The sequence below is a fragment of the Strix uralensis genome, chromosome 6 (genome assembly GCF_047716275.1).
Source record: "Strix uralensis isolate ZFMK-TIS-50842 chromosome 6, bStrUra1, whole genome shotgun sequence".
NCBI lineage: Eukaryota > Metazoa > Chordata > Aves > Strigiformes > Strigidae > Strix > Strix uralensis.
Window position 1 is genome coordinate 34,228,539 of NC_133977.1, and position 24,002 is coordinate 34,252,540.

The 24,002-nt window shown below is 43.3% G+C and overlaps 1 protein-coding gene across 4 annotated transcripts in view; it reads left to right on the forward strand.

Annotated features, from left to right (window-relative positions):
- KALRN (kalirin RhoGEF kinase) overlaps window positions 1–24,002 on the forward strand; it is a 526,142-nt gene that overhangs the window by 411,719 nt on the left and 90,421 nt on the right. For all 4 annotated transcript variants that reach the window (XM_074873623.1, XM_074873625.1, XM_074873626.1 and 1 more), the window contains exons 34-35: window positions 11,254–11,283; window positions 12,834–13,080. In XM_074873623.1, coding sequence (XP_074729724.1) covers window positions 11,254–11,283; window positions 12,834–13,080 — 277 coding nt within the window. The remainder of the gene's footprint in view (window positions 1–11,253; window positions 11,284–12,833; window positions 13,081–24,002) is intronic.

Here is a 24,002-nt window from a genome sequence, read left to right on the forward strand (position 1 = left end):
AATTACCAGCTCATAATTATAGTGTTATGTGTGGTGATGCAACAGTAAAATCTCTTTTCATGCAGTAAAGGCTAAGTTCAATCTCTTTTAGTTCAAGCATATTTTTGCTCCACTTAGGATTCATTCTAGCAACCAGAGCATTTCTGCAGTTTTTAGTTTAGATTGGGTGGGGGTTAATGAGGTTTGAACACACAGCTCCGCTACTGTATTGCCTGGGCTAGAGGAAATTGTTTACTTATTATTTATCATTATCATTCTTGTCCAAAATGTGCTCACATTTTATGAAAGGAAACAGATGCTTATGCGAAAAATCTTACAGCATAGATGAAGAAATAATGAATTAGTGAAATGGAATTTATGAAGGGAACACAGTCCTGTGCCTGGAAAAGGAGCTAGCTATTCAGCCAAGGAAGTGTCCTATTGGCTATTCAGTTTAAGTAGGTGTGATAATATGATGCATAATAGCATACAAACACAAGTATGGCAGGCAGGCTGTGGATGTTAAGAGTGATAGTAAGTGGAGTTTAAGGAAGTGCAGCAAAGGTTAATAATTTCTTTCTTCATTTTAGGATTCTCCAGTATACAGTTTGAGAAACTTACCTCAAAGTGAATTAAGGTTTTGTATGGAAATTGCTCAGTTTCATTACAAGTGCTGATCAGCACTGAGGGCTGTTTATCGACCTGGTCAGTTACCACTGCTGGTATTCATCATCTTCTTTTGTCCGTCCCCAGGCCCCTGTTTTGTCATCTGTCCATCTCTGCAGCCCCAGTTCTGCCACAGCCCTATGTTTTTCCAATGTCTCTATCATGCATGGGCTCCTGTTCTCCCTTTCTTCTCAGCTAGGATGCCATGAAATCCCTTGCTATTACAGCTGAAACAAAGCAAGTCAGATCCACTGTCAAACCCTACAGATTCACTGTCTTTCTGCAATGGAATTTCTTACACAGTTTGTTTCCCTGTTGCTAGCAAAAATACAAATGTAGTTCTCCTGAGCACATATCTTTATATCTGCCAATCAAGGATAAGATAGAGATTTAGCCTAGGATTTTCAAAAGAAACCCAGAGGAAGTAAGTGTTCAAGTCACACTGAACTTCACTGACTTCAGGCTCTATCCCTCCTCTGCACTTCTGAAATCCCCAGCAGTAGCTCTCTAATTGAGCTGTCCTGAAGATGTCCTCCACATGGCTTTAGAGACACACTGGATATGGTAATGTCAAACATTAAGTTACTTGGATCTCGCACTGAAAATTTTACACTCAGCTACCAAAATCTTTTGTTTATCCTTGACACTGTTGTATTTCACATTGTCAAATACCCTGAGAATATTTTAAGCTCAATTTATATCGCCTTCCTCTGAATGTGTTGTGTGCAGAAGAGAAATGTGGTTTTGGGGAATAGAAGAACACATACATGAGTGTTGTGAGTAAACATAGACATCCATCTTTGAAAATTGAGGCCCCTGTATTGATTGAACTGAGTCTAGCAAGAACAGAAATGAACATATTTGTCTGGCAACCATTTACATGTAACAGTGATTGCACAGGACAGAGTATTTTATCTGAAGTGTCTTCAGTGAAAGAAATTAAGCAGGAGCTGGGAATGTGCTTATCAATAGACTTTATTATTCTGCTCATCCTTTGATAAATGAACATAGCAAGTTCTTTCAGGCTTCTCTCAATCTTCTACTTGTTTGTGCTGGACTTCATTGATCCATATTTAGCCCTCCCTGATAATGTGACATGACAGCACATGTAAATGGCAAAGTCAATGAACATTTCCTTTCAGCTGAAACAAAGCAAGCCAAATCGAACTCTTTGGATTTATATTGTTGTTTGAAATAGAATTTATTACCTTGTTAGAAACTAAAAACCGCACAAAAAAATGTATGCAACCATTTTTTGATATTGTAGTTAAAGAAGAGAATTTTATGGGAGGAGTGTCCTCCGGGCATGCTCCAGTCAGCTCTATCAAACAGAGAGGCCAAGAATGATAAAATTCAAAACCTGCAGCTGCTGCTTCCTTTGGGAGTCACATTACAGTAGTACAAGCAACAGTCTGTCGTTTTAAAAAGGGAAGCATACGACTGCAGCCAAAGGCCTTTCAGCGCTATTTTAGGTAAGCTGATCAGCATAAAGGCCATTGTAATCTCTTGTGCTGCTCAGGTTTTAGGCAATATTTTCATTTTATAATGCTGTTTCTGTGTCCACTGAAAACATCTGCTTAGATGTGCCAGGCTCGGTCATGCACCCTGTTACATCATTTGGCAAATGAGGTCACCTCAAGTAAATAGCAGTATTATGGAGAGGAGAATGAAAGCCCCAGGATTTAACTGTTAGGACTCAAGCTGTAACCCATCGTGACGGCTGAAGATCCTGCAGCAATGCTGGAAAGGCTCAGTGGGTGCAGTGGACAAGGCAAGCAATTGGGAGGACTCAAACACAAGTAGTCATCTCCCTCAAGATCCTTTTTCCACGGTGCCAAAGACTGACTGGAGGTATGGGCATGCACAATTTTGCAAACTCTGCTGCTCAAAGTGGGCATTGCTTCAAGCAGAGTTCACCCATGCAGCCTATCTGCAGCAGCAGTGGCCTGCTTTTACATAGTGATTAATGGGAACACTGAGCTGGAGTGGGATGAGACTTTAATATAACAACCAGTAAAGTACAAGCATTAAAGAAAACCGTTTGGGAGAGAGGGAGAAGGAGGCAGCTAGGCAACCTCACAGACCCAGGGGCTATCAGACTGACTGCCACCACACCCAAACAGCGTCCAGAGTTTACTTTGCAGCCCCAGCCTTTTCAGGTGTGATTTAGATTTACCAGAAGCGTTATTACTCTCAACTGATGAAAATTCATGGACTGCATTGGGTTCAATAGAAATAGGGACTAGATGGCCAGGCTGCGCTGAGCCCAGTCACATACCCAGTGTGGTGCTGGGGCAGGGCAATGGCCTCAGCTGTCACACGTGCTTTCAGCCTGAAGCCTGCCTGACACCCAGTGCCGTCTAACAGTCATGTCAATAATGTGTCGTGTTTTTTCTAGTATGTTCAAAATCCCTCTGAAAATTCCCGCTCTGCAGTGTGACACCTGCTAGGGGAAGAGGGGCAGGAAAATGTGCCAGCTGGGACCAGGGTTTCCTTCAGCAGCTTGGAGATGAACACCACTCACTGTCATCGTTCCTGCCGATGCGTTTTCTGTCCTCTCAAATCTGCATTTCCCTTTATGTTCTATTAGACCAACCTACTACTGAAAATCGTTAAAAGCAACTTATCCAAATCCACCTTTGAGTTAATTTTGGGCCTAAGGCCCTGATTTATAGTAATGGGACCTAGGGACCAACAATAAAAAAAGAAAAATAGCAGCTATTAAATCTATAAAAAGGAAACGACTTGGAAAAGGAGAGGGATGCCAAGCTAGCTTCTCCAGCAATGGCAGAGGGGAGTCAGACTTACAGGACCATATGGCTTAAACATAGTTTGAATAATCTCCTCCAATTAAAAATAAAGCCTGTTTTATATAAAACATCTGTTCTGTGAATTCAACAATTTGGGAAAAAAAAACATCAGGGGACACTTTAAATCCTTCATCATGTTTTTGGTTTCTCTGTTCAGATCCTTAGCCATTTTGAGGAGCTAATATCCCTGAAGGAGGAGTGTTGTGGTTTCCTATGATGCTACCAAGCATCAGTGCAGGCTTTTTCATTTCTGTATGCTGGGCTTTCCATCTCTGCTGCCTTCAGATGTCCAGCCTTCGTTGCTAAGGTGTGTGTGTTTTAGGAGAGTCCAGAGGACCAGAGTCAGGTCAGTGATGATCAGCAGAGGGCCTGCAGTGAACGAGCATCATTGGAGCTGGGCTGGGCTGAGACACAGGAAGGCAAATCCTCCCATCAGCCCTGTGAGCTGCTCTCATAACAGTGCTGGGAGATGGGCATGGCTGTCCACTGCGGAGGGTATCTATCTCATGTCATCAGGCTTATATGTATCTAAAACACAGTGGTACTTAGCCACTAAATCCACTAAACCACCAGCCAGTAAAGAAGAGAGTACAAGATTATCTCTTCTTTGCCTTCACACACTCGCTTCTTACAGCAGGACCATAGCAGGAAAACATAGCTTTGAAGCAATCTACAACTGCTTGTCTTGGAAATGTCTGCTTTTTATTTGACGAGGGGGAGACCTGTTGCAGGTATTGTTTGAAATTATATCACTTGTCCCAACTCTATAAAAAGTGTAACTGTGCAGACAACAACATACCTGTCTAAAATAATTATCTAGATTATAAAGGAAATATAATATTGGGATATGTGTATCAAGCAAATCTGATCCAGTGCACAATCTAAGATTTGCTTTGTTCTAAAGCATACCTAGGGTGATTTTACTGTGCTTTTCCTCTGAATATCATTTGCTTCCTTCTCAAGAGGACATCAGTCTGAGGTCTCTCCTCTAGTTGTTGTGAGCCATTCTTCCTAGTTCCTCAGGTAACTATTTTTATTTCAGTGCAATTTAAAAGCAGAGGTGGCTAATCAGGGATCTGTAGGTCCTAATCATTCCCTGACACTGACATCAGGGAAGCTGTAGGTTCTCTGCTGACGAGCAAATAGTGGGGGTCATACTCAGCTAGGAATGCTGTCTGACAGGGAACAGGGCTGCTGAAAGATTATTTAATTCCTCCCTTCTCAAAACTCTGACCAGGGCAGAATGCCTCAGTTAGATAGAGACAGATGTGCATGGTGCCCACCCTCTGCACTTGCAAAGTGTGCTTGTCCCTTGTCTTTCTAATGCTTCTGTTGAACTTAACTTTCCCTTCTCCAATGGTACCAGGTATGTGATGCAGACAACAGAGTTTCTATTTTAAACTCATCAGCTGTGTAGACCTTTCACTGTGCTCACTTTGCCTGTGTTGTTTGTACCTGGGGATGTTCCAAAGTTGCTCGCCAGAATACATGATCGGATTTTGTGTACTTGCTAGCACTGTCCTGGGAGCTGATGTCTGATGAATCATCTATTGACTGAAACCCTTGACCTCCTGGGCCAAGATTGTCTGCTTTGCTCGGACTGTGCTGGACATACAAAAGAAAGCAACTAGTCAGTACTCCCTGATTTCAGTCTCTCCTCGTGCTTTTATTAACCCTGGGTGAGTTTACAATACTTGTGGCTGTGGAATATGGCAGGTGGGGGATTACCTTGGAGGGTTTCAGCCATCTGCCTTTCTCACCTTCTGCAACATCAGTAGCAAAGGGATTTGGAGCCAGCCATGCTGGCTCTGTGCCACTGAGGAAACAGAGATGATATCTGCTCCATTTTGTGCTTCTCCAGGGAAGGGAAAGGAATGGAATTAGGGTAGCAGCTCTCTGAGCCAAATGCCATGAGAAAACCTTCAATCTCATAGGAGGAAACACAGACTAATGCTCTGGTTCAATTTGTTGAGTGCAACAAAGTGAGTCTGGTCATCTTTATCTTCAAAAGCATTTTTTTATAGTTGGATGTGCTGTTTAATTTAGGTCAAATTTAGTCTTACTTTCTGGAAAAAAGACTCCAGAAATAATTCAGACAGCTCCCTTCAAGCTGTTCTGCAGATGTCAGCATATGCTGGAGTCCAAAATCCAGCACGATCAGGATATGGTCGCCTAGTAGGGACTCCAGCAAGAGATGCTGGACAGGAAAGGTGCATGCTATTTGAGACCGTAACACCAGATTTCCTTTCTGTTAGCATATTTATATGTCCCACATGCCATCTCTGACTCTTCTCCCTGCTGTGGAATAACTTTCTGTGTCTTGATTTATAGAATGCTGCACATCCAGATGCCTCTGTTGTTATCTCCTCGCTGAGAGGAGCAAAGCTGGTACATTTGGACTACAGGGCTGTCACCATGATCCCAGCCATGTGTTTGACTAATTGGTTAAATATAGAGAGGCCTCCTGGTAAAGCTCGGGCAGTGTTCCTCTTTGTTTGGTCAGACAAAACAGAAGGAGTGGGAAACACCAACTCCATCTTAATGGAAGATGGGTAGGGGGGCCTGAGGACTCAGAAAAACTCAGAGATGAGCCAGGTATTCTCCACTGAATTTCTGATTCTGAACTCAGTCTGGAGCAGTTTTCCTGACCATAATAGGTTATCTCTGGTTCAGCTCATAGCTCCTGAAATACAGTCCATCCCCATAGAAACACCTCCGTGCCGATGCAACGAAACGTTCACCAGAATTGCCAGAGCTCTCAGCTCAGCATCCTGTAGAGGCTTTAGAGAGAGGAACGTGGGTGACTCAGTGTTCGCACTCCAAACAGAGCCTGTTACAATGTAAGAAAACTAAAGCAATTCTCTGGTACTGAAATTCCTCAGAGGCTTCTTCTGAATTTGAATCTCTCTCTAACCTCCCAGTAAAAAGAAAATCTCTACAAAATTACAGAAATTTTCACAAAGAACTCCATGGGGGATAAGATTTCTCATGTCTGTCCCCCAGCTAGAGTGACAGCTCCTGGACCTATGTCAGTGCAAACAGAATCAATGTCTAAGCGGTTTTACTCACTTTTTTTAATCTCTTGATAAGAATGCAAATGCCATTTTTGCTCCCACTGCCTTTCTCACCCTCTTGAAATAGGCTGTTTATGGTGACTAAATGCTTCTATCTGAAACTGGCTGTTATCCAAAACCAGATGGGCAGAAAGCCTAAGAGCAACAGAAAACTAGCAATTTATATTGGGACAGAGTGCCACACCACACAGAATACTTTGTTTAAGCATGTAGAGACCTGCGTCCTATTGAATACATATAAATAGCCAGCTAGTGTAGATTTCTACAATGATGTTGGCATATTTCAAAATACTTAAATACTCTGAGCAGCTCTTCTGACCCTGGTAGATTCATTCTGCATTGCTGATTCTTTGACTGAAAATCAGATGTTGGCTTGAAATTTGTACTGCAGAGTAAACAACTTCTTATCTACCTGAAATATATTGGGTTTTACCTACATCTGCAGATGCTGTGCACTGCTGATTCTGCATCTGAATATGTTTTTAAGTTTGAAAAATATACTGAAGGGGAAATTGAAGCATTTTAGGAACAGAAAAAGGAAAAGGAGATAAATATGAACAAATGATACAGCAATTTTAATAACAGAGTATGCTGAATAATTTAGTACAGTGAGTTAGGCTGGGCATGATTTTTTACATTATAATCTAATATTTCATGAGAGGATACTCGTGTGTTATGTACTGATAGAGCATCTTTGGCAGTCGTGAGCCCTGAGGCCAGAAAAATGAGTCTATAGGCTTTGGCAAAGGTATGGCAGCTTAAGCTTACTGCATTTTCAGGCAGTGTGTTGCTCTAAAGGAGTTGATGCAAAGGTGAGAGATAGGTCTAATGCACTGACATTTATTCTCCTGTTCTCTGTTACTACTTAGCTGTGAGAAGGGTCTGACCAAACTGCAGGAATATTTGGAAATGGGGAACCCCAGGTATAACTGATCTGTATACTTTGCTTGGCAGTGAGTGGCAATGAGATTGCCTGAGCTGTAGTCATTCCTCAGCATCCAGTCCAGGGATTTAAATACAGCACTGAGCCAAAGGAACCACTCAGGCACATGCAGCACCTGCCCCAGGTCTGGCTGGGAGGAGCCAGCAGCATCAAAACCCTGGCTGTGGTCCAGCTCACAGGGTCTCCCATGAGCATCAAATGTAGTTCCCTGATAGAACAGGTAGCCAGGTTGTCTCTCTCATGTGCCCTCACATTTCACAGACCACAATGGTTTGCAAGCTTCTAACAAACTTAAGACCTTAATTATGAAAAGACTAAAACCTTAATTGTGGCACTGTGTCACAGGAGAGAAGACCAAGCACACCAATATTTCGCACCTTTGTAGAAACAGACAATTGAAACACTGCTACATTTGCTGGGGCAGCTGTTATTTATTCACTTACGCTGATACAGCCACCATAGTATCACTATTAACCAGTTCTCTGCCTCTCAGAGCTTGGGTTCATCTTTTAGAACCAGTGTGAGATCCATTGTCATTTGCAGGATAAACCACTTAGTTACCCATTTAAGTAGTGACTGAGGAATCTTTCTCCAGACACCCACCTCCCAAATCCCTGCTTGCCTTGTTAGAGAGCTATTAATTCCTACTTTTCTTTCAACTGGAGTGGATTTAGTACTAGTTAAGATCTATTTTTGAGGGAAGGAGGGACACCCTGTGACCTGATAGGTCTTTTCCATCTGCAGTGTAATGATAAATATGCCTCGGGTGTTCAGCCTTTCTTCCTCTGGCTGCTGCTTTGTTGCTGGAAACTAAACACATGTAGCAGTGGCCATGCACACATACTGTGGTTCAGGAAAGACTATCTCATGGTAATCCTGCACTAACCACTACTGGTTAGTCCAGATAGTCCTGGAGCTGAGCTTGCTCCTGCGCTTGGAGCAGCCTGGATGCCCCTGCAGCAGGATGTGTCCATGGCTGGGATCATTTTGGTGGCTTGCACTTCACCCTCCCATATCTGACGGGCACTTGGTTGGGTGTTCCCAGAAGCAAAAAGGCTCATGTAAGCTATGACAAAACTCATTCACCAGAGTCAGTGTCTGACACAAACTGCTCAAATCGATGCTCAGAGGTGAGCAATGTCCTGTGGTAGAGAGGGGAGTTTTCAATTGCTGTGTGGCTGGGTCCCTGCCTGCACTGGTGACATAGGGCAAGGCACTATTCTAGCTCAGGTTTGATCTGTTTTAGAACATCCTAATGAAAATTCTTACACACTGAATGCACAGTGATGCTTTCTAGCCCAGGAACAAATGAACACAGAGGATGGGTGATGGTTTGCTGGTGGCAGGCACCGTAGAGACAGGCTGGGGCTCCTGCTAGCTTCTCTCAGGACATACAGCATGTTCAATCGGGATCGCTTGGGGCCCTCCTGCTTCCTCATTACATTTTGCTATTTGTTTCTACCATTTCCTTTTCTTCCTGATTTTAAGGCTCTTGCTTGCTGTGTAATTCATTAGATTTGTCCCTGTCAGATCTTTTAGTTATGCCCTGTGCTCTGCAAAGGGATATTGCATTGTCATTTTTATTTTAATGTCTCTCACTGATCTTGTTGTACCATACACAGATTAGACTGCTGTCTGGGTTTTAAATATAGCCAGTCAGTGGCTTTAATGGTGATTCTTGTCACAGGAATAATAAAAGTGAACATTACATGTTAAAATACGAAGCCATTTACCTGTGAAGTTCAACCTTAAGGGCATTCTCTATTTTCTTTCTCTTTCCAAACCAAATGCAATACGTGTGAGAAACCAGCAGCCTATCTGTATTTCAATTTGCATGCTCCAACATAGAGAGAAACATGATGTACTTCTCTGAGGTTGGAAAATTACTCTCAAAACAAATTAAGTAACTTCTAGCTTGAGGGATCACTTCATAGGTGAAAGGATTTTTGTCATCAAGAATCGGATGTATTTGCATTATTCCTCAGTGGCTTACAAATTGTGTATGTGTTAGTATAATATAACCTTTCTAGAGAGAATACTTTGCTGTGGGTTAATTTGGTAAGTAAATGTTCTTTGTGGTGTGGTGGTATGTAAGACACAGAACAGGCATGGTAAATACTCAGAAGTCCTTGGGCAGAAGGAAGGAGCTCCTTTTCTGTTCTTTGTGGCTGCCACCTAAAACGATCTGTGGGCCCCTACCTGAGCTCACTGCTTGCACCTGTAAAAGGAAAACCTGCTTAATTCCTCCTGCCAAAGAGGGGGTCTTTCTCTGTCTCCAGCCAGTGAGTTGGAGCATGCGGAAGCCCTGGTCCATGTTTCCATCCAGAGGATGTTGGAGGAGCAGGGGATATAAATTCATACGGCTTCCAGGGAGCTGAGGGAGGTTAGCTCCCTGCCTTCCACATCAAAGGTAGGCTTCTAAAGCTGGGGGGGGGTGAATATCTCCCCTGCTGAGGAAGAGCTTGATCACACCAGGTGCCGAGCAGCTCCTGAAGGGGATGATTACTTCCAGTTCCATTATATTAAATTGCTATTTTTAATGACTCAGAGAAAACAGGAGCTCGGGGCTAGATGGTACCTGAGGGTCATGGAGCACACCTGCCTCTTCTGGGATAATGTTTACAGGTGTTGCCCTAATTGAAACATCTGTTTGTATCACAGATGTTTAGATATTTGAGAAGGGATTGAAAAGGCCTGCGATGGACTGATTTGAGGTTAGCTGCCCCTCAGCCTGCAGTGCAGAGAGGGCAGCATTGCAGGCAGAGAGTGGGGAGCTGCTTAGGGCAGCACTTCCCAGGCTGATGTTCCCTGGGAAGGGCCCTGTTAGTCCCAAACCTTCCCAAGTGTTGTCTTCTCCAGGCCTTTTTCCCTAAGATATTTCAGGGCTGTTTCACCTTTCCCACCTAAGCAATAAAAAAGACTTATTTTTCAAAAATCAACCTGAAACATCTGAAGAAATTTTTTTAATGTTCTGGAACATCTTCTGCCCATATCATTGGAAGTTAAGGGTCTTGGGATCCTGTCTGAACCAGCTCCTTCATGCCCAGACATCGTACATCATCCTTAGATATGGACTCTGAAGACGAGTGAGAGTTAATTCTTTATAGCAAATTGGCTTGCTGTGTGATGGCAAACACGGACACCTAGTGGTACTCGAGTGCAGGGCATGTGGATAGTTTATCTCTGGAAGACTAGATCAGCAGTGTTTGTTCACATATTTTCCCCTAAAAGAAGGAGATCTTTTATTATTTTCAGAGAAAGCGTCATAGATAGCATAATGTGGGGGAAAGAAAATTTACTTGGCAGGAAGTAATGAAAGAATTAGGGGAAAACCATCACATTTGATAAGATTTATCTGTGTATTTACCAAGAAGCAATCAGGTTTTTTTCTTGTGTCTTAAATATCTCATACCACACCAGATCAGATACTATATTGGATCAGAAAGATTTTCTACTCCTAAATTAGTCCATAGCAAAGAAATCTCAGTAAATATTACAGCAATATCTTATTCTTACCATACCTGTCTATTTTTGTACTCGAGTTACAGGGAGATCATGTCAGTGTGATGAATGGTGGGTTTGCTGATAAACTGTGTAGCTAGGTGCTGAACTGATCTCTTGTGCGCTTTCATCAACCCACTGAGGTCTTTCTGCCAGGATTAATGCGCGCGCTCTGTCTGAACGGCCTCAAACAGCAGCCATGGTTTGTTTTGTTTGTTTTTTCTATTTATTTACAAATAATCTTTCAGAGAAATATTTCCTTCTTCTTCCCCAAATCTAGCATTTCGTCTACGGCAGAGACACAGGACAGGTGAGAACCAGTCCTTGTCCACTGACCCCTTTCTGTAATTGTAAATATCACCTCTGTGAATGGGATTTCTTTTACACACAAACCACTATGCCACTGAGTGGGGAGACAGGCTGTTCACATGGGATTATGCATTCAGGGCTGCTTGGGCTAAAATAAGGGATTTTGGGATTGTACCAGCTGAAAAATGAAGTCTGTTGAGTGTGCTCTCCTCAAGGGCTCCCCCATTCAAGCTGATAAGATGATCCCAGTTCTCACTGATTTCACAGAGATACTCTGCATCTTACAAGATTTCTCCCAATTCAGTTGGATTTAGAAGTTGTTCTTTTAAAAGCATTTTATAATATGCTTGGGTTTAGCTTCATATCCTAAGAAATAGGGAGGTTTATGGTATTACAGTTTTGAATCAGCTTGTTTACTATTCTCCTCTTAATAACTTTTGAATCAGTGGACTAATTTCTATCAAATATGACACTGGAATAAGGACCTCAGATTCCTGCATGCTTCAGGGAAGCAGGCAGCATGCGGAGGAGAAGGACCCAAAAGAGGGCCCCTAATGACAGGCAGACAGCAAGAAATCCACACTGCAGAGGAGCATTAAGAAAAATTCCTCACACCAGAAAAACTTAGATTTGTGCTCACACCTTTTTAGAGACCAAGAATCAACCTCTGAGATCCAAATCTGTGAGAAAACAGGCTTCATTAGCTCTGCTGCTTGTGCAATCACTTCTTCTGTCTTGTTCTGCTGTATACACAAGCGCTTATATATCCGGTCCCTGGTTATATAGAGACTGTGATTAAACAGAGACCAGTATTGTTCATCGAGAGTCACAGGGTGAGAGGCTGAAGGAAAGCAGCAGGTTGCCAGCGCTCAGTACGGAAGTAAGATGATACATTTATTCTTAGATACAAATCCTGGAAGTCAGCATATAATCAATCACTCTACGTTTATATATTTACACCTCTGTTTTCCATCAGAGAGCATGGGAGGAGCTTTTCTGATCTGCCTGGTCAGGATTCCCTAGTCTCCCAAGAGGTCCCTAGGGAGAGTTTGGGAAGATGAGTGCATGTTTCTTGTCTTACAAAAAAAATTGTAGCTGTTTCCTCACTGCACTGGTGGCATGTGGGAATGTGTCTAGCTCATGCTGTAGAGGGGTGAGCTGGAATTTGTCCTGCCAGGATGGCAAGCTCTGAGGTAGTTTGGGCTATTGTCAGTCTAGAAAGTCACCCCAGAAACTAAAGAAAGAGAAAAAGCAAGGCTTCTGATGGACACCCACAGCTAGAAAATTCACCCACAGCTAGCATTCAAAAGGTTACTGGGTGGGTAGCTTTGATTTCTCACTTCAGCCCGGCAAAATCAATAAGAAGTAAAGGAAACCAGGGCCACAACATGTTGAACTTTGACAAAAGAAATGATTAACTTGGCTTCTAAGGAATATAAATCCTGTCTTTGCCAGTGTAAATATGATGCAAAGATGATTGCCTTCATCCTGCCCTCTCTGACTTCTATTCCTGTTCTTTTTTTTTTTTTTTTTCCTGTTGAACCTGGGCAGTTGTCTGGAGGGTGTGAACTAACTGTGGTGCTCCAGGACTTCACAGCGGGCCACAGCAGTGAGCTGAGCATTCAGGTGGGGCAGACGGTGGAGCTGCTGGAGAGGCCAAGTGAAAGGCCAGGCTGGTGCTTGGTCCGGACCACGGAGCGGAGCCCACCTCAGGAGGGTCTGGTCCCCAGCAGCGCTCTCTGCATTTCCCATTCCCGCAGCAGTGTGGAGATGGATTGCTTCTTCCCTTCAGGAAAAGGTAGGCAACAGTCCAATAGGTTTAAGACTGTTTCGGATTTCCCCTTTTGTATCATGTAAGTGCAAAGCTGCTTGGGCTGCTCTTGCAGTCAGCGTGGGCAAAAGACTGTTTAGTCACTAGTGAGTTTTGTTACCAGATCTCTGTGAATCGGCACAGCACTAGCCTAACTCCATTTCCATGAATCAATGTTTGTACGTGTGCGTCTTTTGCTGTGTGGCAATCATTATTGTCTTGAGATTCTGGGTAAAAATAAGACCTTTAAACCACAAAGGGACTGGTTTTATTGCCTAAAATCCTAGAGGGCGGGAAAGTCATGTTGTATATTCACCCAGAATACCCCAAACTGTGGATATGTTTATGAGTGCCACAGTGCACACTAGTGCATGGTTTTTTGTATATGCCTGCTGCCTGTCTATTATTCCAAACAAGCCACCAGTGAATACTGGTACACTCTATTGACTCATGAACTGTAGACATTGTGTGTAATGGCACAGCATAATGGGGAAAAAATCATTTACAATTAGTGTGCAAAAAAACACATCCTTGGTATTATCCTGAGAGCTTGGGCTTCATCCGCAATGAATGGTGAAAGACTGTTCGTCTCTGTGGTGTCTGTGACCTATTTACTTGATGTTCTGTTCTGAGCAATGTGTGTCCCGCATACAGCATCCGTGCAGCCAGGCATAGGAGACACTCCAGGCTGGTAGACCAGAACCAGTTCAGTTCAGCGTGGCCAGAGCAGGTCTCCTTTTGCCTGTGCCCCTTCTTTTGGACATGCACAACACAAGTAAGGTCCAGGGAGAAAAGGCTCCTGTTGTCCCACTCCCAACTTCAAGCCCACAACCCGAACTGGCTTTTTAAATTTTTTTTTTCCCTCTGCATTAAGGGAAACAGAATTTGATCCGTTACTGTTTGAGCAAGTTAAGCTTGGTGGTTTTGTTTGTTTTGAGAAAAAGCATTGAAACCAGGCTGTAGTCTGCCCTCGCTCCCTGCCTGTACTCCCACTGCGGAGGCTGGGAGTGGGGCACACACCCAGGACAGATCAGCGTGGTAGGGCCAGGGTCTGCAATCAGAGTTTCCCTTAAAAAGCCATCTCATCCAAACCTGGGGGAGGAGAGCTCAGCTTTTCCTCTCAGATTTGATCCCCTCAGCCAGTCTCATTTGGTTAGGTTCTTCCCATTGCCCTGCTTTGCAAGAGGGAGAAGGTGAAGTCAGTGCTGGCTGTCAGATCTGTCTGCTATGCAACCTCCAAACTCATCACACACTTCTTAGACTTGCTGCCACATCTTCTCTCTGCCACACGCCTGGGGCCCTGCCCTGCTTCTGCTGCCACAGGAGCCTGTACTGGTCCTCAGCTCTCCTCTGAGAAGCACTGCAGTTGCTTACATGCAAATTAAATCTGTGAATAAATAGAAAAGTAAAGCTGAAAATCAGCCTGGTCTGTGTAAGACCAGTCACTGCCTGGCATGACTCATAGGAAGCAAGAGACGTGTCTGCTGGGTGCATGGTCCAGCAGTTGGGCTTGGGTCCTCTGCTGAAGGACACTGTGAGACACCGCTCAAACTTTATTTGACTGTGCTAGGTTGTAGAGCTTTTCCTCATATGCAACAAAACTTAAAATTGCAGGAGTAGGCTGTGGAAAGGGAGGCAGGAAATCCCGAGGAGGATGGAGACAGGGTAGTGCAGGGGCTGAGGGCTGGCAGGGGACATGGGGACTCTGCTTCCAGCACGACTGCGTGAGCTTCAGGGCACAAGTGCATTGCAGGTATAGTGCCACAGGCGCAATGCCAGGCTTCGACTCCTGGACTGGAGCCGACTGGTGCCTGGAAGCCACCAGGCTGTGTCAGCACAGTGCCAAGCCTGCGCTAGCACGCTTTGCCTGCCTGTGGGGCAGGTTATCTCACATAACATGCTGCGACCACTTCCAGGTTGGAGCTGGCTCTTGTTCCGTCATCTCTGAACAGGTGCAGAGTGAGTCTGGGGCTGTCTGGCTCCAGCCATATATTCATGGCCTTTATTTACTTATCTCTCTTTCCCCCTTGGCCTCAGTTTTCTTCCTGCACATACCAAATCTGTATCAGGGAGCCTCAGTATTAATGGGATCTCCAGAAGTGCTTCTAGAAATAATAAAAATAACCAACCAATCCACAATTTTGGCCAGAGTACAGAAATTGGTTCTGTGTCTAATCAGTTCTCCCTCTATTAGGAAAACAGGAAATTGTTTAAACTGAATGAACAGATGCTGGGAATAAAAAGAGGGGTAAGTTTAAAGTTTAAAGGGGAAAATGCGGTAGTCACTAGAAGAGCCTGCTGATGTCATGAGATCCTGGAAGAATTAGCATGATAAATGGCTTCTGACTATTCAGATTCGTGTACTTCTCTACTTCCAGTAGCTTTAGGCATGGGTTGGACTCAGAATCCCTTGGTCAAGGCTTCCAAAATTTCTCTGCAATTTTCGGCCTTTCTCTGCAACCCAGAACAAAGGCTGGCACAGTTTATGTCAACATCACATGGTGTTCCCTGTCTGTTTCAAGTATGTCAACAGTTGCAGAAGAGCAGGTTAAAAGGAAAAATGTGGTGTGAATATAAGAGAAACCTGAAAGAGAACATTTCCTACCTGTTGTAATGAAATATCTTTACAGGTTTCTCTTGTTGTTGATCAGTAAAAGTGCAGAGACTTTAAGGACTGGTCTCCCAGCCTTCTGACTGACTGATGGCTGTGTTCCTTTGGAGGATACACATTTGGTTGTTTCATGACTTGACTACAGCTCAGAGCCCAAGTATAGTCCTTCCTGTCCCTCCTTTCCGATGATCTAGCAGTGTTTGCAATTACCCTCTGTAAAAAGGCAGACAGGTTTTTGGGATTCAATTGATTTACAAATGATTGAGTAAAAAGGACCTTGTCTGTAGTCTCTCTTACTGTACTTGAGAATCTGTGGGATGTGTTTTTTTCTGACCAGCATTCCTAGCAAAGAAAAAGAAAGACCTGTGACACTAGGAATGAAGCTCTGTTTGAACTGTCCCTCATGGCTAATTACAGGAAAGCTGTGACTTTTATTTCTGTCTCTTTTACCCTATAATTGAACTCTGAGGTATTAAGCTATAAATTTCAGATTAAGAGAGAAAACCACATGGATAGAAAGCAAGTTAATGACCTAGCCGATATTCATTAAGCACACTGTGACAAGCATATTCCTGGTGTCAGCCTGTTAGCTTTGATGGAGTGAGTCCAAATTTGAATTTGGCCCATGAAACATTTAGATGAAATCTTGATCTTATGACCCCTCACCCAGCATTTTTCTTGTAACATCAGTCACAGTGTAAATCAAAGAGTAACAAAGGCTAGTTCTTGCAGTAATTTTAAGCAACCTCCATCACCAAAGGAAAAAGAAAGCGTTAGAAAAAAAAAATAGGGTTTTATGGCACTTGTTTTGGACTGATGATATGCAAAGGGATCCCATTCAGGGCCCCAAACCAGATCCTGCCTGCAGGATACTTGTGTCTGGTACATATCTCTGGAGGAGATGAGGAATATATTTTTTTAAGATGCTATGCAAACATCTTGCTGTGCAGGCAGATGGCCACTTAACAGCAGGACTTTGGTGGCAGTGGTGGGTCCTTGTAACAGAGCAAACTGAGAAATAGTTGGGTCTCTTCCAACTGAAGAGGGAACATGTGTCTCACAAGGTGTATGTTAGCAGGGTGAGCATCTCACCTGCAATTCCCAGACGGGTCACACTGGCCCTGGTGCATCAGCTGGGAGAGCACCAGACTTTGGGCAGGAGGAACAGAAGTTTCGGTGCTGCTCAGGTGACAGCTTATACATTTAGGGGGTCACCTACCAGATCCTACAGCCAGAGAGAGGGTCGCCTACCTGATCCTACAGCCAGAGAGAGCTGCTGGCTGGTAGGTGTGATGGCAGGCTGGTGGTGAAAGAAGAAAGCAGAATAAGGATTTAATGAGGCTGGTGAGAAGAAGAGTGCTATCAATGAAAAAGAGGTCATGCCGAGACCCATGTCTTTGTGACCACTCCTTGTGGGAAAGAGCAGATCATTTAATGGATTAGTGTGGTAAGCTGGTGAGGCTAGTCCGGCTCTTGTTGGGGTTGGAAGTCTCTTTCCTCCAGTTCCTGATCTCAGAAGAGTGATCTGTGTAGGGAAAAGCATAATTGTTTCTTCCCACGTCTCTGTTTTTAAGAACATCTTGGATTTTAGTAGGGAAAACAAGTCTAGGCTGCTTTTATTGTGTCCCTGTTCCTGTTGAGTATTCAATTGCAATCTGCATTGGCTCATGCACTTTCTCTGTTGTGTTTTAAACAATCTCTGTTGCAAAACATATTTGATGGTAATGATTCCTGATGTCCCAGGGGAGCTGTGTCTGGACAATTTAGAAGTTTTAGTGCACTGCATTAAACCTTCTGTTGTCCTTGTAGAGACTAAGGAACTGTTTTTGTTTTTGAAAGTCTTAATTAAGAGCAGTCGATTAAAATGTTTGTAAGGCTCTGAACTAAAGGAAACGTTTCATTAGGTAACACAGTTGATTTAACTGGTACATAAACAGGTCATGGAGTTTCTATTAAGCAAACAATGTTCAGGCTCCCATTGTCAATATAAATATGCAGTATTTAAATAAAAAAAAAAAAAAAACAAACCCTCACGTCTGTTCCTAATACTGTTCCAACAAAATTTCATAGTATAGACTGTCTTTCAAGAAAGGTCACGTGGACCTCCTGCTGGCATTTAGTGCCTCATGGCATCCTTGATACATCCTTGTTACAAGTTCAAGACATGGCTTACATAGAAAAAACAGTTTTTGCTGTGGTTTCACTCCTTTTCAATTATGATAGAACAGCTGGAAACAAGTCTGCTAACCAGCATGGTGTAACACGGCAGCTCTCTGGGGGCTGGCACCAAGGGCTGCCAGGGTCCAGCTCCGGACTACTGCTCTACCTCAGTATACAAGTGTGGCTCCAGGCAGTCGTGAAAGGAATGGAAACAGAAAGATGAAATAACTCAAAACCACTTTGCTATTTCAATCAGGTCACCCTTACCCTTGTTTTTTCTCCACTGTGTCTCCCTCACCTCTCTCATCAAACAGTGGCTGTTTGTCTTCACTTTCATGGCCCTTCACAGCTTCTCCCCACCATATCACTCCTTTCTACCTCAGTGGGCCATGTCTGCCCGACTGCTAGAGAGCTGGTGATGCCTCACTCCCCAGCCTACTAGTATCTTTTGATCCCAGACCTCTGTGCTTTCTCCTACTTCATAGTCAGATGTGGAAGAACTCAGATACCCATAAAGTGTCTGTCCTTGGTGTTGTCCATGTTTACACCTTTTCCTGGACTCCATTATCTCCAAAATAATAAAAAATGAACAAATATTTAGCAACAGTTGGCAATATGTGTGATGAGATCTAATTTTCGTTGTTTCTAAGAGGTAGGCCAAGTCAAGCCTGAGAGGTTGAGCTGTACCTGTGTAGGGGTATTCATATCACTATGACTGTAGCTCTACCAGGGATTTTACCTTTTGGGTACATCAGTACATCAAGAAGACAAAACTACGCTGACAAATCCTTGCATAGTCAAGCCCTAGAGGCAGCGTCAGTCCAAGCACCACCTGAGTAACTAGATAAGCTGGGCACAGCCTCACCAAGCATGGCAAGTACTTGTCCTCCATGGTAAATCACAGCAGCTACAAGTCACGGACGCAGATTGTATGCAGGCTGTTGGAGCCATGTTCTGATGGTTTGTGACTACCCATACTTCTCTAACATGGTATTTCTATTTCATTTTTTTTTCTTATTTTCAGTATGACATCACTAGATATTTAACGGTAGATACAGCCACGTGGACTTGTTTAGGACATATCAGGTACCAGTAAAGTCAGTTATATTTATTGCTTCAGCTGCTCTATTATCTCATCAAAGCAAAAGGCCTCCAGTGCTCTACCTGGAACTTTATTTTTGTGAAGAAGTACAATTTTGATGAACGCTTTGATAAAACAGGAAAGGCTATTTTGGGGAAGTTGCTTTGCTTTTGTACAGTGGATTTTTATTATTTTAAACACAGGAGTCTTTGTTTAAAAGAGAGAAGGCCTGCAAATTTTCTTGTTTACTTTGCCTTTGCTTCCCGTTCTGACAGGGGGTAAAACTTTATCCACCTATTCCTCTGTCAGCTTAACCCCAAATTTCACTGTACGATGTCCATGCTGTTTTTTTCACTGAAAAAGCTAAAAAAAGGGGAGGGAATTTAAAATGCTATGGCCAGCTGAGCTTATCAAGAATGCCAAAGGATTCAGCACCTGGTCTGGCAGGGAAACTGGGGGGAAACTCAGCAGTGGTACACATAGTGCTGTGATCACAAACGGTCCGATCAGGATTAGACCATTGATGCTGTCATCTTTGGACATGTCACCATTTGTTGGGCCTGATTCCCCAATGTGGGACCCATCTACCTGCTTTTCCTGCTGCTTCTTCCATCCTTGTCATAGGTCACCCTCACTGCATGTGTATCAGGAGCAGCTTGGGGAGTACAGCAAACAGGGAGAGCACAGGATAAGACTGGGCAGAATTCAGTAGCTGATACTGCATAAAGGTCAGGGTACCTGAGATAAAGGTCCCTTCTGGCATTACGGTCTCTGACAGCTTTATGATTGTGCAACTCTAATGCGTAGCTTACAGCACCTTTGGGACCTTTCCTTAATTTGGCTGGAAGGCTTTCAGAGAATAGGGTTTCCTGGTAGCAGATATTATATTGATCACCTGTATCTCGTCATTAACATACTGGCACCATCATCCCAGGCTGTGACTGAGTATGGGATAGGATTGCTGTCTGTCAAGATAATAAATCATTCTGATTTTAGCATCCCATTAGTCAAGGCCAGCTGAAAAAAAAAGGAAAACTGGCAGAGAAACCCTAGTAATGGTCACATGGAAAAGCATCAGTGAAAATGTAGGGCAGGATGTTTCCAAACTTTTTGTGGATCTGTGAGAAGACAGAAACATTCACATTTCAGAAGGGTTAAATGCTAATCTCTACGGAAGGAAGCGACGACCATGGTGTATCGCCGCTACACAGGCTCTGTCAACACTGAGCAGTGTGGTGCTCATGAGATGTGTATTTCCAAAATGAAAAATCTTCTCTCTCAAGATAAAGGGTCATTTGTTTCCTTTAGATATGCTTGTGGGTTTGTTGGAGAGGCAGCTTTTGTAGAGGGTACAGTTGCTTATTGCAGCACTTCTGTTTTGTAGAGAGATGGTGGTTTGGCAGGTCCAGGGTTGGGTGATGGAGCCCAGCATACAGACTGGGTCTCCCTGTCGAGGAGTGGAGCGGTAGGGATTGAGGAGAAGGGGGAGAGGGTTGCAGCTCTAAAGAAGCCGTCTCTTATGGCCTCTCTGGACCCTTTTCCTCTTTTCACTTGCCTTATTTCTGTCTGTCTGAGGTGTTGAGAGCCACACTCAGGCAGACGTGGCTAAGCATTTTAAGGTAAGGCAGAGAAGGAGAATTGAGTTGCCAACACATAGCCATGCATTCTCCCAACAATTTGATGTTTCTCTAAGACTCTCATGTCCTCATGAAGTTTGCTTGTAAGGTCATTATTAGAAGTCATTTTCATGCTTCCCCACAGGAAAAAAAAATGTAACACAGGGTGCCTCTCTGCGTTAAGCTCAGGACCGCATTTCCTCCCACAGCTTCTGTGGAAAACCAGGGTCATAAATTCTCCATGCTCTCTTGGCTGTCCTGCCTACCTTTCCAGCCTTCTTTCCTAGGGCCAGCCCATGCTTTCCAGGGCCAGGTTAAGCCAACCCAGATATTCAGCAATCTGTGCAACGGGACGGGGTTTTACTCCTCAGCGCAGATGTTGAGAAGCCCCAGAGCACCCCTTTCCCTATCCTGCAGAGAAACAAGAACCTCCCTCCTCTGCTGCAGCTTGTTCACAGACAAAGGGGAGGTCCCAGCTGGTCCCTGCTGCCAGGACATAGCTGCTTAGGTGATGGGTGGGTGGGTGGCCACAGACCTCTCCTGGCCCCATGAGCCATCTCAGAAGGGACAGTCTGAGAGGACTTCAGCTGTGCATACCTGGACAAACAAGACTGCACTTGTCCTGTTGTCCCAACTTTAAAGACATGATGGAAAAGGAGTCTTTAATTTTTATTGCTCACATATTGATGTCCCAACTGTGGGGACATCGCAAAGGCCAAAGATGCTTCTACTGAGTAAATACTATACTTTTATTTCATTAAGTGAGAGTTTCCTGGAGTAATGTGGACTGTGCGCATCCCATATGGCCTGGGGAAGACCAGAGGCAGCTTCCATACGAAGAACCCTAAGCTAGGGAAGGTCTGTCCTGCCCAGTCCCCAGCTCTCCCAGTGATCCCAGCAAATGTCCTGTCACAAAATGGCTGAGCTCAGCTTTTCCTTGTGTTAGCAGGGTCAGAGCAGAGAGCGGGGCCTTTGAAGGGACTCCATAAAAAGTACCGATTGAATCTGAGCAATGGTTATTGTACTGAGAAAGGACTTGGGCTCCTGCTCTGGTACTGAGGTTCAAGGGTCCAGGTCAGGTCAGGTATTATCACAGTTATCCAGGGAGGACAACTACTGAAAATGGTCGAATATGATGCCTGTTTGTTTTTATTAACAGCATAGGAACTTTATGGATGCCTTCTGTTTCTTCTCCTCCTGGAGCTGTTGTACCTCAGAGCACTGCAGACACCAGAACAAGGAGGTGGAGTAGAGAGTTCAGTTTGTAGAATGAGGTTTTATACTAGCTCTGACCTGAGGTCAGCAGCCATAACATCTCCATGCCTCTGCTCCACTAGTGAAAATCAAGCAGCCTGGAGGAAGGGTATAAAAATAGCTCCTTGAGGAAAATCTATTTCCTCTGTATTTAGTTGTGTGTCTTGAAATACATGTAGCGTGGTGGGAAGCGGGGAGTTGTTCTGTAGCGCTTGGCCCATTGAGCTAACAGGAAGGTCATCCTGAAAGAGCAACGGGAGCATGTGGATGGCTTGCGTCTTGCGTTTCCTCTGAGGCCAGACTAAATTTAGCAGATTCACAGATGGACATCGGACCATAATCCATCTGGGACTGTGGTGGGAAGAGTGGGATCTGGGTTGTTTGCCTGGGCTTTTTGCTGCATAACCAGCTTCAATGAGCCACCATTCACTATTATGTTCCTCTTTGAGCAGGTTCTGCCTTGCTCAATACGCTGTAATTTACTGCCTGATCCTTTTCCCTGAAATGTTTAAAGTTTAAATATGAAGGAAAAATAAACTGTTGGTTCTGGGTTCATGGCTGACATCCCTACTAACTTAATGTGAAACTGTGGATGTACCTTTTAATAGTATCATCACAAAGGTTGAACCTACAACTGATACTTGCAAGAACTGCAGTAACACAAATACTAATGATTGATGATTTTGGCTTCCCCAAAATGTTGCCTCCTCACTCTTTCAGCTTTCAGACAGTTGAAGGGACTAATCCTAAATACAGTATTTGCACCCTGCAAGGCCTGTACAGTGCTGGGCTGGTCCTTCCGTTGCTAATCTTAAACAAATATTTTATGAGTATGTTTTGAAGTGAACCAGCTCTGCTAAAAATCCCATTTCCCTGACGAGTCTGAGCCGGAGATAGGCAAACTGCAATGCAAAGCACATGTGTATTAAATAATGTATTTCAAGTAATTGAAATTATGTTTCTGTATATCTGCCTGAGCACAGTGCACAGATTTGATATATTGATCCTGACACAAGAAGCCTGATTTTCCTGTCATTTACGCAAGCATTTTGTGAGAACAGTTATTCCCAGGTTACGCATTTTGCAAAAGAGCCTGAACCAATGTCAACTTTGCTTAGTTCAGATTAATCCCAAATTCTAGAAAGTAGAGTTAATGTTATTGTCACTATGATGGTCTAAAAGTCTAGGGCAGGAAGTTATTTACATAAATGTCAGTGTATTTTTTTTTTCCGTTCATACTAACTGGTCTCACAAAAGATACTATCTCTTCTTACATATGTTGCCTTTAACTCCAGAATTGTATTTTTCTTTTCTTTAAGGCAGAGTCCGTATTTGATTACATTTTCCTTAAATCTGTTTAAACAAGTCTCTCACAGTTCAGAACAGCTAAAGAACTTTTTTATTATAAGAGGTTAAACCATTCGTGTCTTTGGCTGTCCTGAGCATTTATTAAAAGGTGCTATTTTATGTATGTATCATGTATTCTTCATAAATGCACTGAATAATTATCAATTCTGCAGGATTGTAATGCAGTGAAATAGGTAATTTTTTTCTTTCTAGAATTTGCAAAATACAAATTAAATTTTACACGGTGTAAAAATAGAGATAATTGCTTGCATATTGCAGTAAAAGTTGGGATGGCCTCCAGTCTCTGTAAAGGTGTGCCTTCCAACAGAAACAATAGTAATACACTATCCAACACCTCACATAATAAAGCAGCCCTGACTTCTCTTAAGCAAGACAATTTGCAGATTATATGTGTTGGTAACTCCTGTTTTCATGAAGTGAACCTAAGGTTCTGTGCTGCTCACCAATAACATTAAACTGCCTGATGCCAAACTCAATTTTTTATTGCCTTTTGCTTTTACAAGCCAAAGAGATTAAAAGTTAAATAGTAGCACCCAGTGTTCATATTTTTCTGTTTTCTAGACTAGGGAAGAACACTGAAATCTTTCAACTCAAGATATGCTTTAAAAAAGTATTCTTAGCTCTTCATACATTTCAGTTTTACTCCTTCCAGACTGTACCCAGCTCTTTATTTTCTCTGCAGATTGCATGTATATTCAGAATTTTAAGTTAATAGCTGTATTTTGCCAAGGAATATATATACCCAGTTTTCTTGGAAATCTATGAGAATTGCATTTAGGTATCAGAGAACAGATTCTGGCCTTAAGTGCCAAATGGATTC